This window comes from Rattus rattus, chromosome 1 (genome assembly GCF_011064425.1).
Source record: "Rattus rattus isolate New Zealand chromosome 1, Rrattus_CSIRO_v1, whole genome shotgun sequence".
Lineage (NCBI taxonomy): Eukaryota > Metazoa > Chordata > Mammalia > Rodentia > Muridae > Rattus > Rattus rattus.
In genome coordinates, this window is record NC_046154.1 from 160,021,993 (window position 1) to 160,039,977 (window position 17,985).

The 17,985-nt window shown below is 37.6% G+C and overlaps 1 protein-coding gene across 1 annotated transcript; it reads left to right on the forward strand.

The window, feature by feature from the left end:
• Positions 1-254: 254 nt before the first annotated feature.
• Positions 255-1,190, forward strand: LOC116889899 (olfactory receptor 2AP1-like). Its single transcript, XM_032890722.1, has one exon. The coding sequence runs from the start codon at positions 255-257 to the stop codon at positions 1,188-1,190; it is 936 nt and encodes a 311-aa protein (XP_032746613.1).
• Positions 1,191-17,985: the final 16,795 nt, after the last annotated feature.

Here is a 17,985-nt window from a genome sequence, read left to right on the forward strand (position 1 = left end):
CAGTAAGAAAGTATGTACTGATATAATTTAGAAGAAATATCACCCAGTCTCCAAGTATGGAGACAAGTCAATACATCTAGGGCTTTTATTGTTCTAGTATAATTAACTTTCAAAATGAAAAGTATAGAAAGAAGGTTCGGAATTTGAAACATTTTTTTTAGTTGTGGATTCTGATTTTATATTGAAACCAAATTAAATTTCACTTCAACCCTTTCATATTGTTATTCGCTGTTTTGACTTGCCTGACATTAATGATGGCAAACCACTCATCAGTGACAAAGGTCATTCTTCTTGGATTGACAAATGATGTCAACCTTCAAGCTGTGCTTTTTCTCTTTCTGCTTTTAACTTATATCTTAAGTGTCATGGGGAACTCAGCCATCATTCTGTTGACTCTGTTGGATTACCGCCTCCAGACACCTATGTATTTCTTCCTCCGAAATTTTGCATTTTTGGAGATATCTTTTACTTGTATTTGTCCCAAAATGCTAATCAATATTGGAACCGGAGACAAGACTATTTCCTTTGCTGGTTGCTTCACACAGTATTTTTTTGCAATCCTTCTGGGAGCAACCGAATTTTACCTCTTAGCAGTGATGTCTTATGACCGCTATGTCGCCATTTGCAGACCCCTGCATTACACAACAGTCATGAACAGGAAACTTTGCTTTCAACTAGTTTTAAGTTCCTGGTTATCTGGTTTTATAGTTGTGTCTGTGTCACATGGAATGACTCTTCAGTTGCCTTTCTGTGCATCTAACATCATCAATCATTATTGCTGTGACTACACTATGTTGCTACATTTATCCTGTTCAGACACACACTTCATAGAAGTGATCCAGTCCCTCCTGGCTACTGTGACCCTCATCTTCACCTTGCTGCTAGTGGTTCTCTCCTACACATACATCATCAAGACCATTTTGAGGATCCCCTGTATTCAACAGAGAAAGAAAGCTTTTTCTACATGTTCCTCTCACATGATAGTTGTCTCACTTTCTTATGGAAGCTGTATTTTCATGTATATAAATCCTTCTTTTAAAGATGCAGCAAATTTTAATAAGAGAGTAGCTGTTTTAAATACCTCTGTTGCACCTCTGTTAAACCCATTCATCTACACTCTTAGAAACAAGCAAGTGAAAATAGCCTTCAAAGATATGGTGAGGAAGGTTATAAGTTTCTTAAAAAAGTAGGACACTTTGAGGCTTAGTACTAAGGAAATAAAGGTTTAGAATGTTACAATTGCACATACCTATATCACTCACTCTTTTAATTAGGCCATCTTTCTTCTATCAAGTTGGCATTTGTACTCCTGTGTATTCTCTATGGCTTTTATTAGATATAACTTGAAAATTAAAATTATTATTTTATGGACATGGATGCTTTTCTGTACATATGTGTAGATGGAATGTAGGTGTGTGTGTGTGTTTCTGTGTGTGTCCATATGTATTTAAATATATATATTAACAGTAGGAAAACTAGAAATATTAAACATACATGCTTGTCTCTTCAAAGGGATAGGTGTATAATGTGTTTTCTGCTCAGAAGTCTGGGAAGAAATGTGATTAATACCCTGGGGACAATTGTGCTCTCTCTGTGGCCAGGCCATGCTGGCTCCTGCAGACTGTGATTTTAAGTTGGTTTGTCTCAGTCAATATAGCCATATTCTCTCCCAGATATTTATCAAAGTCTTGTTTATCTTGAAGCCTATTTCCTCAGATAACCTATAGAACTGATCTTTTTGTAAGATGTCACTTTTCCTTTAAAAGAAGTTTCAATGTAGTAATGTGATAAACTTTTTGCTCTATATGGAATAGAGTTAGTTTTCATGAGTAAACTAATTTTCCAAATTGTAGTTTGTTTAAATATTACTAAAATATATAATTTGTGTTCAGACTCTTACAGATTAGGTCAACACTTTATGGCAACACTGGATACTAAGTCACGGTGAATCAAACTGCCTTCTTATCTAGTGTGGATTATGCGTATTTGGTACACACTGAGGCCAGAAGAGGACATCAGTTCCCTAGAATTGGAATAAGAAATGGTTTGTGAGACATCATGTAGATGTTGAAAATTGAACAGCAGCCCTCTGCAAAAGCTGACAGTTTTCTTAAATACTGAACCATCTCTCTATCCTAAGACCTCAGTTTTAGAGGAAATGCCTGTATTAAAGTTAGGATTGAGATGATGGTTTTTAATAATTTGTTTTTTTAATGAGTCAAAAATTTTATCAATTGCTATATGATGCTGAATGTATTTATACTTATAAATATTAAAATCACAAACTGATTAATTTTGGTTGTTAACAATAGCTTAAATGACATCTTGTTGGCTTTATTTTCTATACTAAAATTTGGATTTAAATTGAGTTTTTGTACAAAAGCCACTTATTAGTACTGAAACATGGTTGGTATTTGAGTTAAGGATATTCTAGAGAAAAGAAAATCATGTGAATTTTGTCAATTTTGACAGAAAATGCTATATAATGATTTATTTTTTAATTTAATTTAATTTAATTTAATTTTATATATTCCAGATTTTATTCCCCTCCTGGTCGACCTTCCATCCCATATCTCGTCCCTGACAACCAAGTCTCCATAAGGATGTCCCAACTTTATCCCTCCCCACCAGACCTCTAATCTCCTGGGGCTTTTATGGTTAGATGTATCTTTGAGTGAACCCAGAGATGGGAATCTTCTGCTGTCTATGTGTTGGGTACTTTATATCAGCTGGTATATGCTGCATGGTTAGTGACCCAGTTTATTGACACTGCTGGTAATCTTACAGAGTTACCTTCCTCCTAACCTTCTTCCAGCTTTTACTTAATTCAACCACCATGGTCAGCAGCTTCTCTTCATTGCAAATATCTGCATCTGATTCTTTTAGCTGTTTGTTGGGTGTTTCAGAGGGCAGTCATGATAGATCCCTTTTTGTGAGTGCTCCATAGCCTCAGTAATAGCATCAGGCCTTGGGGCCTCCACTTGAGCTGGATTCCCACTTTGGCCATGTTGGTGGACCTTCTTTTCCTCAGGCTCTTTCTCCATTTCCATCCTTGCAGTTCTTTCACAGAAGAACAATTATGAGTCAGAGTTTTGACTGTGAGAGAGCAACACCATCCCACATTTGATGCCAGGCTTTTCTGCTGGAGGTGGGCTCTAGAAGTTCCCTCTCCCCACAGTAGGGCATTTCATTTAGGGTCCCTCCCTTTGAGTTCTGAGAGTCTCTCTCACCTCTCAGATTTCTAGTACATTTTGGAGGATCTTCTCGACCTCTTAACTTCTGAGGTTACCTGTTTTCATTCTTTCTTCTTGCCCTCATGGCTTCAGTCCTTTTACCCCACAAAATACCAAATCAAGGGGTAATCCAGTCCCCTTTGCTACCCAGTTCTCTCCTTCCCTGCCTCACTCTGTCTGCTTTCTTCTACCTCACAAGTGGGAATGAGGTATCTCACTTGGACCCTTTAGTTATTGAGGTTTTTTTAGTTCTGTGTACTGTATCTTAGGTATTCTGTATTTTGGGGGGGAGGTAATATCCACTTATTAGTGAGTGCATACTGTACATGTCCTTTATGGTCTGAGTTACCTCGCTCAGCATGGTATTTTCTAATCCCATCCATTTACCTGCAAAACTCAAGATGTTCTCATTATCAGCTCAGTAATGTTCCATTGTGTAAATGAACCACATTTTCTGTATCCACTCTTCTGTCATGGGACATCTGGGTTCATTTCAGCTTCTGGCTATCACAAACAAGGCCACTATGAACATAGTGGAACACATGCCCCTGTGGCATGGTGGGGCATCTTTGGGTATATTCCCAAGAGTGATATTGCTGGTAATTCAGGTAGATGTATTTCCAGTTTTCTGAGGAACCTCCAAATTGATTTCCAGAGTATTTGAAACAGTTTGCAATCCAACCAGCAATGCAGATGTGTTCCTCTTTCTCCACATCCTCACCAATATGTGTTGCCACCTGAGGTTTTGATCTGAGCCATTCTGATTGGTGTAAGGTGGACTCTTGCAGCTGTTTGATTTGCAGTTTCTCTGACCAGTAAGGACTTTGAACATTTCTCTAGGTGCTTCTAAGCCATTTGAGATTCATCTGTTAAAAATGCTTGATTTAGTTCATTTGTTTTTTTGACTATTAACTTTTTTTTTATTAACTTGAGTATTTCTTATTTACATTTCGAATGTTATTCCCTTTCCCGGTTTCCGGGCCAACAACCCCCTAACCCCTCTCCCTCCCCTTCTATATGGGGGTTCCCCTCCACATTCTCCCCACATTACCGCTGTCTCCACAATAATCATGTTCACTGGGGGTTCAGTCTTAGCAGGACCAAGGGCTTCCCCTTCCACTGGTGCTCTTACTAGGCTATTCATTGCTACCTATGAGGTTAGAGTCCAGGGTCACTCCATGTATAGTCTTTGGGTAGTGGCTTAGTCCCTGGAAGCTCTGGTTGGTTGGCATTGTTGTTCATATGGGGTCTTGAACCCATTTAAGCTCTTCCAGTCCTTTCTCTGAGTCCTTCAAAGGGTGTCCTCTTCTCAGTTCAGTGGCTTGCTGCTGGCATTCACGTATATATTTGCTGTATTCTGGCTGTGTCTCTCAGGAGATATCTACATTCGGTTCCTGTTGGCCTGCACTTCTTTGCTTCATCCATCTTGTCTAATTGGGTGGCTGTATATGTATGGGCCACATGTGGGGCAGGCCATAAATGGCTGTTCCTTCTGTCTCTGTCTTAATCTTTGCCTTCCTATTCTCTGCCAAGGCTATTCTTGTTCCCCTTTTAAAGAAGGAGTGAAGCATTCACATTTTGATCATCCATCTTGAGTTTCATGTGTTCTGTGCATCTAGGGTAATTCAAGCATTTGGCCTAATTCCACTTATCAATGAGTGCATACCATGGGTGTTTTTCTATGATTGTGTTACCTCACTCAGGATGATATTTTCCAGTTCCCTCCATTTGCCTATGAATTTCACAAAGTCATTGTTTTTGATAGCTGAGTAATATTCCATTGTGTAGATGTACCACATTTTCTGTATCCATTCCTCTGTTGACAGGCATCTGGTTTCTTTCCAGCTTCTGGCTATTATAAATAAGGCTGCTATGAACATAGTGGAGCATGTGTCTTTTTAATATGTAGGGGCATCTTTTGGGTATATGCCCAAGAGAGGTATAGCTTGGTCCTCAGGTTGTTCAATGTCCAATTTTCTGAGGAACCTCCAGACTGATTTCCAGAATGGTTGTACCTGTCTGCAATCCTACCAACAATGGAGGAGGGTTCCTCTCTCTCCACATCCTTGCCAGCATTTGCTGTCAACTGAGTGTTTGATCTTAGCCATTCTCACTGGTGTGAGGTGAAATCTCAGGGTTGTTTTGATCTGCATTTCCCTTATGACTAAAGATGTTGAACATTTCTTTAGGTGTTTCTCAGCCATTCTGCATTCCTCAGCTGTGAATTCTTTGTTTAACTCTGAACTCCATTATTTAATAGGGTTATTTGTCTCCCTGCGGTCTAACTTCTTGAATTCTTTGTATATTTTGGATATGAGCCCTCTATCTGTTGTAGGATTGGTAAAGATCTTTTCCCAATCTGTTGATTGCCATTTTATCCTAACCACAATGTCCATTGCCTTACAGAAGCTTTGCAGTTTTATGAGATCCCATTTGTCGATTCTTGATCTTAGAGCATAAGCCATTGGTGTTTTGTTCAGGAAATTTTTTCCAGTGCCCATGTGTTCCAGATGCTTCCCTAGTTTTTCTTCTATTAGTTTGAGTGTATCTGGTTTGATGTGGATGTCCTTGATCCACTTGGACTTAAGCTTTGTACAGGGTGATAAGCATGGATCGATCTGCATTCTTCTACATGTTGACCTCCAGTTGAACTGGATTTGGGTGCAGAGAACTGTTAATCCGGTCCCTTCAGGTTCTGGCGGTGTCTCGGGTGCAGGGGACCTGCAGCTCTAGTTCCCCTATCTACCAGTTCCCAGAGGCCGTATACAGTTTCCTCTTGGGCCAGCGATGTGGGCAGGGGTGGGCAGTATTGGTGGTCTCTTCTGCTCTACAGTCTCAGAAGTGCCCACCTGTCCGGGCAGTGAGCTCTCTCTCCCAAGGGGTTTGGGAGCAGTGAGCTGCGGGCAGGCTTGATTTAGTTTTATACCCCAATTTTGTTTGTTTGTTTGTTTGTGTTTTTTGGTTGTTACCTTGTTGAGTTCTTTATATATTTTGAATAGTACCTCTCTACTGGATGTGGGGTTAGTGAAGACTTTATCTTAATCTGTAGGTTTTTGATTTATCCTCTTGATTGTGACCTTTGCCTTACAGAAGCTTTTCAGTTTCATGAAGTCCCATTTATCAATTCTTAATCTTAGAGGTAAGTCATTGGACTTCTGTTTAGGAAATTTCTGCCTGTACCAATGAGTTTAAGGTTCTTTCCCACTTTCTTTTCTATTAGATTGAGTGTGTCTGGTTTTATGTCGAGGTCCTGGATCCACTTGTACTTGAACTTTGTGCAAGGTGATAAATATGAGCCTATTTTCATTTTTCTATATACAGATAGCCAGGTAGACCAGCACCATTTATTGAAGATGCTTTCAGATTGTACTTCTCGAGATACTACAAAAGGGTGGAAGAATTATTAGAAAGGACTTAGAAATATGACTTCCAGTACTTTTTTTAGTTTGTTTGCCTCATATCTTAAAAATGTGAAATTAAATGATAGCAATATTTAACTCATGATGTTAATTTTCTGTAAGTGAAAACTTTATCTTCAGTAAAAACTATCATTTATGAACTTCTTTTTCCTATAACAATATTTAATAAATAGTGGAACAATTTTAGAGCAGTAACGTTAGATAGTTTGACAGTTCATAAATATTTCTATTCCAATCTTTGAAATATACACAAGAGAAACATAAGCTCTAGGCATGTTTATGACTAACTTTTATTGGAGCCTACAAATATTCAATATCAAATATGCATCCTTAAGTTATTTACCTTCCTAATTTAGCATCACCAACAGATTACAAGAGATAGAAGAGAGCTATTAGGGGCAGAATATACCATAGAAAACATCAACACAACCATAAAAGATAATGAAAAATACAAAAAGCTTCTAGTCCAAAACATACAGGAAATCCAGGACACAATGAGAAGATCAAACCTAAGCTATAGAAGAGAAGACTCCCAACTTAAAAGGCCAGTAAATATCTTCAACACAATTATAGAAGAAAACTTCCATAACTTAAGTAAAGGGATGCCTGTGAACATAGAAGAAACTTATAGACTTCCAAAGAGATTGGAAAAGAAAAGAAATTCTTCTTCTCACATAAAGAAAGAGATGCCCATAAACCTAAAAGAAGCCTAGAGAAGTCCACATAGATTGGACCAGAAAAGAAACTCCTCCTGTCACATAATAGTCAAAACACCAAATGCACAAAACAAAGAAAGAATATTAAAAGCAGTAAGGGAAAAAGGTCAAGTAACAAATAAAGGCAGACCTATCAGAATTATACCAGAATTCTCATCAGAAACTCTGGAAGCAAGTAGATCCTGTACAGATGTCATAAAGACCCTAAGAGAACACAAATGCCAGCCTAGGCTACTATGGCCAGGAAAACTCTCAATTAACATAGATGGAGAAACCAAGCTATTCCATGACAAAACCAAATTTGCACAATATCTTTCTACAAATCCAGCCCTGCAAAGAATAATAGATGGAAAACTCAAACACAAGGAGAGAATCTATACCCTAGAAAAAGCAAGAAAGTAATCTCCTTGGAAAGAAACCAAAAGAAGTGACACACACAAACATAATTGCACCTCTAACAACAATAACAACAACAACAACAACAACAACAAAAAACAGGAAGCAACAATCACTATTCCTTAATCTCTTTTAATATCAATGGACTCAATTCCCCCAATAAAAGGGTATCGACTAAGAAACAGAATACCTAAAGAGGATACAGCACTTTGCTGTAACAGGAAACACACCTCATAGAAAAAGACATTCACTACCTCAGCCTAAAAGGCTGGAAAATAACATTCCAAGCAACTGGTCCAAAGAAACAAGCTGGAGTTGTCATTCTAATGTCGAATAAAGTCAACTTTCACCCAAAAGTCATCAAAAAGGATAAGGATGGACACTTCATATTCATCAAAGGAAAAATTCATCAAGATGAACTCTCAATCCTAAGTATCTATGCTCCAAATGCAAGGGCACCTACATTCATAAAAGAAACCTTACTAAAGCTCAAATCACACATTGTATCTCACACAATAATCGTAGGAGATTTCAACACCTCACTATCATCAATGGACAGATCATGGAAACAGAAATTAAACAGAGACATAGAGAAACTAACAGAAGTTATGAAACAAATAGATTTAACAGATATTTATATAACATTCCATGCTAAAACAAAAGGATACAACTTCTTCTCAGCACCTCATGATACCTTCTCCAAAACTGAACATATAATTCGTCACAAAACAGGCCTCAACAGATAGAAAAAAATGAAATAATCCCATGCATCCTATCAGATCACCATGGACTAAGACGGGTCTTCAATAACAATACAAGTGACAGAAAGACCACATATACATAGAAGTTGAACAATGCTCTACTCAATAATAACTTGGTCAAGAAAGAAACAAACAAAGAAATTAAAGACTTTGTAAAATTTAATGAAAATGAAAACACAACATACCCAATTAACAAAATCAGAAATTAAAATGGAGACTTAAGAATTGAATCTGAGGATATTCAAAAATCATCAGATCCTACTACAAAAGCCTATATTCAACAAAACTGGAAAATCTGAAGGAAGTGGATCCTTTTCTAGACAAATATCAGGTATCAAAGTTAAATCTGGGTCAGATTAAACCATCCAAACAAACCAATAACTCTTAAAGAAATAGAAGCATTATTAAAAGTCTCCCAACCAAAAGAGCCCAGGACCACATGTGTTCAGTGCAGAATTCTATCAGACCTTCATAGAAGACCTCTTAACAATACTGATCAAACTACTCCAAAAAATAGGAATGGCAAGAGCACTATCCAATTCTTTCTATGAAGCCTCAATTATGCTTATCCCTAAACAACACAAAGACCCAACAAAGAAAGAGAACTTCAGACCAATTTCACTTATGAGTATTGACACAAAAATAAAATTCTCATAAACCGATTCCAAGAACACATCAAAATGGTCATCCATGATGATCAAGAGGCCTTCATCCCATGGATCCAGGGATGGTTCAATATATGGAAATCCATCAATACAATCCAGTATATAAAGAAACTCGAAAAATAAAACCCCACATGATCATTTCAACACTTTCATGGTAAAAGTTCTGGAAAGATCAGGAATTCAAGCCCCTAACTAAACACAGTAAATGCAATATTCAGCACACCAGTAGCTAACATTAAACTAAATGGAGAGAAACTTGAAGCAATTCCATTGAATCTGGGACTAGACAAGGGTGCCCACTCTCTCCCTACTTACTCAATATAGTAATAGATGTCCTAGCCAGAGCAATCTGACAAAAAAAAGAGGTCAAAGAGAAATTCGAATTGGAAAGGAAGAAGTCAAACTATCACTATTTGCACATGATATGATAGTATACTTAAATAACCCCAAAAGTTCCACTAGAGAACTCTAAGCCTGATAAACATCTTCAGAAAGATATGGCTGGATATAAAGTTAACTCAAACAAATCAGTAGCCTTCCCCTTCTCAAAGGATAAATAGGCTGAAAAAGAAATTAGGGAAATTGACATCTTTAACAATAATCTCAAATAACATAAAATACCTCAGTGTGACTCTAACCAAGCAAGTGAAAGATCTGTATGACAAGAACTTCAAGTCTCTGAAGAATGAAATTGAAGATCTCAGAAGAAGAAAAGACCTCACATGCTCAAGGATTTGCAGGATTAATATAGTAAAAATGGCCATTTTGCCAAAAGCAAACTACAGATTCAATACAATTCCCATGTAAATTCCAACTCAAGTCTTCATAGAGTTAGAAAGAGCAATTTGCAAATTCATTTGGAATAATAAACACCCAGAATAATGAAAAATATCTTCAACAATAAAGAACTTCTGGGGGATATGTACAGCAATGCCAACCAACCAGAGCTTCCAGGGACTAAGCCACTACCCAAAGACTATACATGGACTGACCCTGGACTCTGACCTCGTAGGTAGCAATGAATATCCTAGTAAGAGCACCAGTGGAAGGGGAAGCCCAGGGTCCTGCTAAGACTGAACCCCAGTGAACTAGACTGTTGGGGAGAGGGCAGCAATGGGGAGGGTTGGGGGAACACCCATAAGGAAGGGAGGGGAGGGGAGGGGGATGTTTGCCCGGAAACCGGAAAGGGAATAACACTAAAAATGTATATAAGAAATACTCAAGTAAATAAAAAAAAAAAATAAATTAAAAAAATGTAATTATCATATTGAATAGATATGGAAAGAAAAAAAAAAGAACTTCTGGGGGAATCACCATCCCTGATGTCAAGCTGTATTACAAACAACAGTGATTAAAAAATCCATATGGTATTGGTACAAAGACAGGCAGGTAGATCAGTGAATTAGAATTTAAGAGCCAGAAATGAACCAACACACCTATGGTCACTTGATCTTTGACAAAGGAGCTAAAAGTTATCCAAGGAAAATAAGACAGTGTTTTCAAACCATGGTGCTGGTTAAACTGGAGGTCAGCATGTAGAAGAATGCAAATTGATCCATTCTTATTGCCCTGTACTAAGCTTAAGTCCAAGTGGATAAAGGACCTCCATATCAAACCAGATACACTCAAACTAATAGAAGAATAAGTGGACAAGAGTCTTGATCACATGGGCACTGGGGAAAATTTCCTGAACAGAACACCAATGGCTTATGCTCTAAGATAAAGAATCAATAAATGGGACCTCAAAAGACTGTGAAGATTCTGTAAGGCAAAGGATACTGTCTTTAGGACAAACCAACAACCAACAGATTGGGGAAAGATCTTCATCTGATAGAGGGATAATATCCAAAATATATAGAGAATTCAAGAAGAGAGATTACAGAGAGCCAAATAACCCAATTAAAAATTGGGTACAGAGATAAACAGAGAATTCTGAGCTGAGGAATATCGATTGCCTGAGAAGCACCTAAAGAAATGTTCAATATCCTTAGTCATTAGGGAAATTCAATTCAAAACAACCCTGAGATTCCACCTCACACCAATCAAAATGGCTAAGATCAAAAACTCCGGTGATCAAACAGATGCTGGTAAGGATGTGGAGAAAGAGGAACACTCCTCCGTTGTTGGTGGGATTGTATACTGGTACAACCATTCTAGGAATCAGTTTGGATATTCCTCATAAAATTGGACATAATACTACCTGAGGACCCAGCTATACCTCTTTTGGGCATATACCCATAGATGCTTAAACATACAACAAAGACTCATGCTCCATTAGTCATAGAAGCCTTATTTTTAATAGCAAGAAGCTGGAAAGAACCAAGGTGCCCTTCAACTGAGGAATGGATACAGAATGTGTGGTTCATCTACAATAAGAGGTATGACTCAACTATCAAAAACAATGACTTCATGAAATTCATGGGCAAATGAATTGAAACTAGAAAACATCATTGTGACTGAGGTAACCCAATCAAAGAAAAACACACATGGTATGCATTCACTGAAAAGTAGGTATTAGCCAAAAAGCTCAAATAACCCAAGATAAAATTCCCAGACCACATGAAGCTCAAGAAGGATGACCAAAGTATGGATGCTCACTCCTTCTTAAAAGGGAGAACAACTATACTCATAGAAGTGACTTTTAAGGCAAAGTTTGGACTAAAGACTGAAGGAATGGCCATTCAGAGCTTGCTCCACAAGTGACATTTATATATATGCAAATGCTAGCAGCAAACTCTTGACCTGAGAATGGGATCCCCATTGGAGGAATTAGAGAAAGTATTGAAAGAGCTGAAGGGGCTCTTAGGAACAACAATGCCAAAGAACTGGGACTTCCAGGGACTAAACCACTACGGGAAGTCTAACCCTTGACTCCAGCTGTGTATGTAACAGAGTATGGCCCTGTTGGACACCATTGGACAGAGAAACCTTTGGTCCTTCCAACCTTGGAACCGCTGTAGGGGAATGTCTATGGGGTGGGTGGGAAAGGGGGTGAATGGCGAGGGGAACACCCTTATAGGAAAAGAGGAGCGGTATGGGATAGGAGCCTTATGTCTCAGAAACCAGGAAAAGGAATAACATTTGAAATGTAAACAAAAAATCAAATAAAAAAATTACAATATTAAAAAAATGGGATTCAGAGCTACACAAAGAATTCGTAGCTGAATAATAGCAAATGGCTGAGAAATACCTAAAGAAATATTCAACATTCTTAGTCATCAGGGAAATGCAAAACAAACAACCCTCAGATTCCATGTCACACAAATCAGAATGGCTAAGATAAAAAACTCAGGTAACAAAAGATTCTGGTGAGGATGTGGAGAAAGAGGAACACTCCTCCACTGTTGGTGGGATTGCAAACTGGTACAACCACTCTGGAAATCAATTTGGAGGTTCCTCAGAAAATTGGACGTAGTACTATCTGGGGACCCAGCTATACCTCTCCAGGGCATTTACCCAAAAGATGCCCCAACATACAACAAAAACACATGCTCCACTATGTTCATAGCAGCCTTATTTATAATAGCCAGAAACTGGAAAGAACCCAAATGTCCCTCAACAGAGGAATGGATACAGAAAATGTGGTACACAATGAAGTACTACTCAGCTATCAAAAATAATGACTTCATAAAATTCATAGGCAAATGAATGATAGAATGGAAAATATCATCTTAAGGGAGGTAACACAAAGACAGAAAAACACACATGGTATGCACTCACTGATAAGTGGATATTGTCCCCAAAGTTCGAATTACCCAAGATACCATCCACAGACCACATGAAACTCAAGAAGAAAGATGACCAGTGTGGATGTTTCAGTCCTTCTTAAAAGTGGTAACAAAAATATCCATAGGAGGAGATATCGAGACAAAGTTTGGAGCAAGAATGAAGGCTCTGAAGGAATGGCCATTCAGAGCCTGTCCCACCTGGGGATTCCACCCATATACATACTGCCACCAAAACCAAACAATATTATTGATGCAAAGAAGTTCATGCTGACAGAAGTATGATATAACTGTCACCTGAAAGTTTCTTCCTGAGCATGAAGAATATAATTGGGAATTCTAGCAACAATCCATTGAACTTAGAATGAGGTCCCCTTTGGAGGAGTTTGAAAAAGGGTTGAAGGAGCTGAAGGGCCCTGCAACCCCATTAAAAAAAAAAAAAACAATACCAACCAACCAGAGATCCCAGGGACTAAACTACTACCCAAAGACATGGACAGACCCATGAGTCCAGTTACAAATGTTGCAGAGGATGACCTTATTGGGCATCAATAGGAGAAGTCCTTGACCCTTCCAAGGCTGGACCGAACTGTATAGCGTAATGTCAGGACAGGGAGGTGAGAATTGGGTGTGTCTGGGGAGGGGGAACACCATCATAGAAGAAGGGAGATGTGTGGCTGGGATGGTGGGCTTATGGATGGGAAATCAAGAAAGGGGATAACATGAAAAATGTAAAAAAAAAAAAGTCCAATAAAAAATTAAGAAAAAATGAATCAATTTGCATTCTTCTACCTGATGACCTCAGTTGAACAAGCACCATTTGTTAAAAATGCTATCTTTTTCCCATTGAATGGTTTTAGCTCCTTTATCAAAAATCAAGTGACCATTGATGTGTAGATTAATTTTTGGGTTTCATCTCTATTCTCTTGTTCTACCTGCATGTCTCTGTACCAATACTATAAAGTTTTTTATCACTATTGCTCTGTAATAATGCTTGAGGTCAGGGATGGTGATTCTCCAAGAAGTTCTTTTATTGTTGAGAAGAGTTTTCACTATCCTGGGTTTTTTGTTATTCCAAATGAATTTGCAAATTGCTCTTTCTAACTGTATGATGAATTGACTTGGAATTTTGATGCAGGATTGCATTGAATCTACAGATAGCATTTGACAAAATGGTCATTTTTACTATACTAATCCTGGCAATCTTTGAGCATGGGAGGTCATTCTGTCTCTAGGATATTCTTCAATTTCTTTCTTCAGAGACTTGAAGTTCTTGTCATATACATCTTTCACTTGATGGAGGAGAGCCACACCAAGATATTTTGTATTATTTGTGGCTATTATGAAGGGTGTCATTTCCATAATTTCTTTCTCAGCCTGCTCATTCTTTGAGTAGAGGAAGTCTCCTGATTTGTTTCAGTTAATTTTATACCCAGCCACTTGGCTGAAGTTGCTTAAGAGCTGTAGGAGTTCTGTGGTGGAAGTTTTGGAGTCACTGAATTATACTATCATCTGCAAAGTGATTTTTTTTTTACTTCTTCCTTTCCAATGTGTATCCCTTAGAACTCTTTTTATTGTGTAATTGCTCTGGATAGGACTTCAAGTACTATATTAAATAGGTAGGAGAGAGTGGGCAGTCTTGACTAGTCCCTGAATTTAAGGGGATTGCTTCATGTTTCTCTTCCTTTATTTTGATGTTGGCTACTTGTTTCCTTTATATTGCTTTTACTACGTTTAGGTATGGGCCTTGAATTCCTGATCTTTCCAGGACTTTTATCATGAAGGGATGTTGAATTTTGTCAAATGCTTCCTCAGCATATAATGAGATGACTATGTGTTTTTTTCCCTTTGAGCTTTTTTATATAGTGCATTACATTGGTAGTTTATGTATATTGAACCATCCTTGATCACTGGGATGAAGCCTTCTTGATCATGGTAAATGATCTCTTTAATGTGTTCTTGTATTCAGTTTGAGAGAATTCTACTGAGATTTTTTTTTATAGCTAGTCATGAGGGAAATCGGTCTCAAGTTCATTTCTCTTTTGGGTCTTTTGTGGAGTTGGTATAACCATAACTGTGGATTCAAAGAATGAATTGGGTAGTGTTCCTTCTATTTCTATTTTGTGGAATAGTTTGAAGAGTATTGGTATGAGGCCTTCTATGAATATCTAATAGATTTCTGCACTAAACCCATCTGAGACAAGGCTTTCTTTTGGTTGGGAGACTTTTAATAACTGCTTCTATTTCTTTAGGAGTTATGGGATTGTTTAGATGGTTTATCTGATCCTGATTTAACTTTGGTACCTGGTATTTGTCTAGAGAACTGTCCATTTCTTCCAGATTTTTAAGTTTTGTTGAATATAGGCTTTTGTAGTAGTATCTGATGATTTCTTGAATCCTCAGATTCTGTTGTTATGTCTTTCTTTTCATTTCTGATTTTGTTAATTCGGATACCATCTCTGTGCTCTCTGGTTAGTCTGGCTAAGGGTATATCTGTCTTGTTGATTTACTAAAAGAACCAGTTCCTGGGCTTGTTCATTCTTTGTATAGTTCTTTTTGTTTCTATTTGGTTGATTTCAGGTCCAAGTTTGGTTATTTCCTGCCATCTATTCCTCTTGGATGAATTTGCTTTTTTTTTGTTCTAGAGCTTTCAGGTGTGCTGTTAAGCTGTTAGGGTATGCTATCTCCAGTTTCTTTATGGAGGCACTCAGAGCTATGAGTTTTCCTCTTGCTTGCTACTAATGCATCCGTAAGTTTGGGTATGTTGTGCCTTCATTTTTTAAATTATAAAATGTCTTTATGCTTGTCTCTTCTCTGCTCTTTCCCATTTCCCTTTTCTCTCTTCTTTCCCCATTTCCCTCCCCCCTTTCTTCCATGTACTCATGGCCATACTTTACTTCTCCCCTCTTCTCTCATTAAACTTCTCCATGTGGAAAAAAGTCTATAATTTCTTTCTTTATTTCTTCTTTGTTCAAATTATCATTGAGTAGAGTGTTTTTCAGATTCCATGTATACGTGGGCTTTCTGTTGTTTCTGTTGGTATTGAAGACCAGCCTTAGTCCATGGTGTTCTGCCAGGATGCATGAGATTATTTCAATCTGCTTGCATCTAATGAGGCCTGTTTTGTGACCAATTATATGGTCAATTTTTAACATGGTACCATGAGGTGCTGAAAAGAAAGTATATTCTTTTATTGTAGGATGAAATATTCTATAGATATCTGTTAAATCCATTTGGTTCATAACTTATGTTAGTTTCAATAAATCTGAAGTGTTTAGTTCTGTTGCCATGATCTGAACCTTGTTGAGAGTATAGTGTTGAAGTCTCTTAATTTATGACATGTGATGCAAGGTATGCTTTGAGCTTCAATAAAGTTTCTTTTATGAATTTCATTTGGAACATAAGATGTTCAGAATTGAGAATTCATGTAGGTAGATTGTTTCTTTGATGAGTATGAAGTGTCCTTCATAATCTTTTTTTGTTAACTTTCAGTTGAAGTTCAATTTCATTTGATATTAGAATGGGTAATCCAGATAGGTTCTTGAGACTATATTTTGCTTGCAAAATTTTTCACCATCCCATTACTCTTAAGCAGTGTCTTTATCTGTAACTGAGATGCCTTTTCTATATGTACCAAAATGCTGGGTCCTGATTAAGTGTCCATTTTGTTAGTCTATGACTTTTTATTGGAGATTGGAGTCCTTGGATGTTAAGAGATATTAAGGAATAGTGATTGTTTCCTGTTATTTTTCTTGTTAGAGGTGGAATTATATTTATGTGGCTATCTTGTTTGGGGATTGCAAGAAGATTATTTTATTGATCTTTCTAGGGATTAGTTTCCCACCTTGGGTTGGAGTTTTCCATCTATTATTCTTTGTAGGGCTTTATTTGTGGAAAGATAATACGTAAATTGAGTTTTGCCATGCAATATCTTGGATTCTCCACCTATAGGAAATGAGAGTTTTGCTGAATATGGTAGCCTGGGCCAGCATTTGTGTTCTCTTAGAGTCTGTGTGACATCCGTTCAGTATCTTTTAGCGTTCATAGTCTCTGTTGAGAAGTCTGCTGTAATTCTGATAGGTATGCCTTTATATATTACTCGACCTTTTTCCCTTACTGCTTTTATAAACTTTCTTTGTTTTGTGCATTTAGTATTTGACAATTATGTGACAAGAGGAATTTCTTCTCTGGCCCAATCTCTTTGGAATTCTATAAGTTTCTTCTATGTTCATAGGCATCTCTTTCTTTAGGTTAGAGAAGTTTTCTTCTATAATTTTGTTGAAAATATTTACTGGCCTTTTAAGTTAGGAATCTTCGTTCTCAACTATACATATTAATCTTAGGATTGGTCTTATTGTGGCCTGGATTTCCTGGATGTATTATGTTAGGAGCCCTTTCCTTTTTGTTTTTCCTTGACTATTGTGTCAAAATATTCTGTGCTATCTTCAACCCCTGAGATTCTCTCTTCAATCTTTTTATTCTGTTGGTGATGCTTGCATCTATGCCTCCTGATCCCTTTCCTAGGTTTTCTATCTCCAGAGTTGTCTCCCTTTGTGATTCCTTTATTCTTTCTATTTCCATTTTTAGACCCTGGATGGTTTTGTTCAATTCCTTCACCTGTTTGTTCATGTTTTCCTATAAATTTTAAGGGATTTATGTGTTTTCTCTTTAAGGGTTTTCCTTGTTTACCCTGTATTTCTTTAAGGGATTTATTTATGTCCTTCTTAAAGTCCTCTATCATCATCATGAGATGTGATTTTTAAATCCAAATCTTGTTTTTCCGTAATGTTTGCATATCCACTATTTGTTGTGGTGGGAGAACTGCGTTCTGATGATGCCAAGCAGCCATGGTTTCTTCTCTTGCTTGGGTTCTTGCGGTTGTTTATTGCCATCTGGTTATATCTGATATTAGTGGGTCTTGCTATCTCTGACTGGAGCTTGTCCCTCCTGTGGGCCTGTGGGACTGGGAGCCTGGGAGCCTATGCTCTTAGGAGCATCAATGCTCTTGGGAGAAAAGTTTTCTCAGAGTAGGTTTTGGGTCTGGTGGATTGTGGGACAGCCTTAGCTCTG

Coding starts and splice junctions, on each gene's coding strand:
- LOC116889899 (XM_032890722.1), top strand. CDS start 255: ATGGCAAACCACTCATCAGTGACAAAGGTCATTCTTCTTGGATTGACA.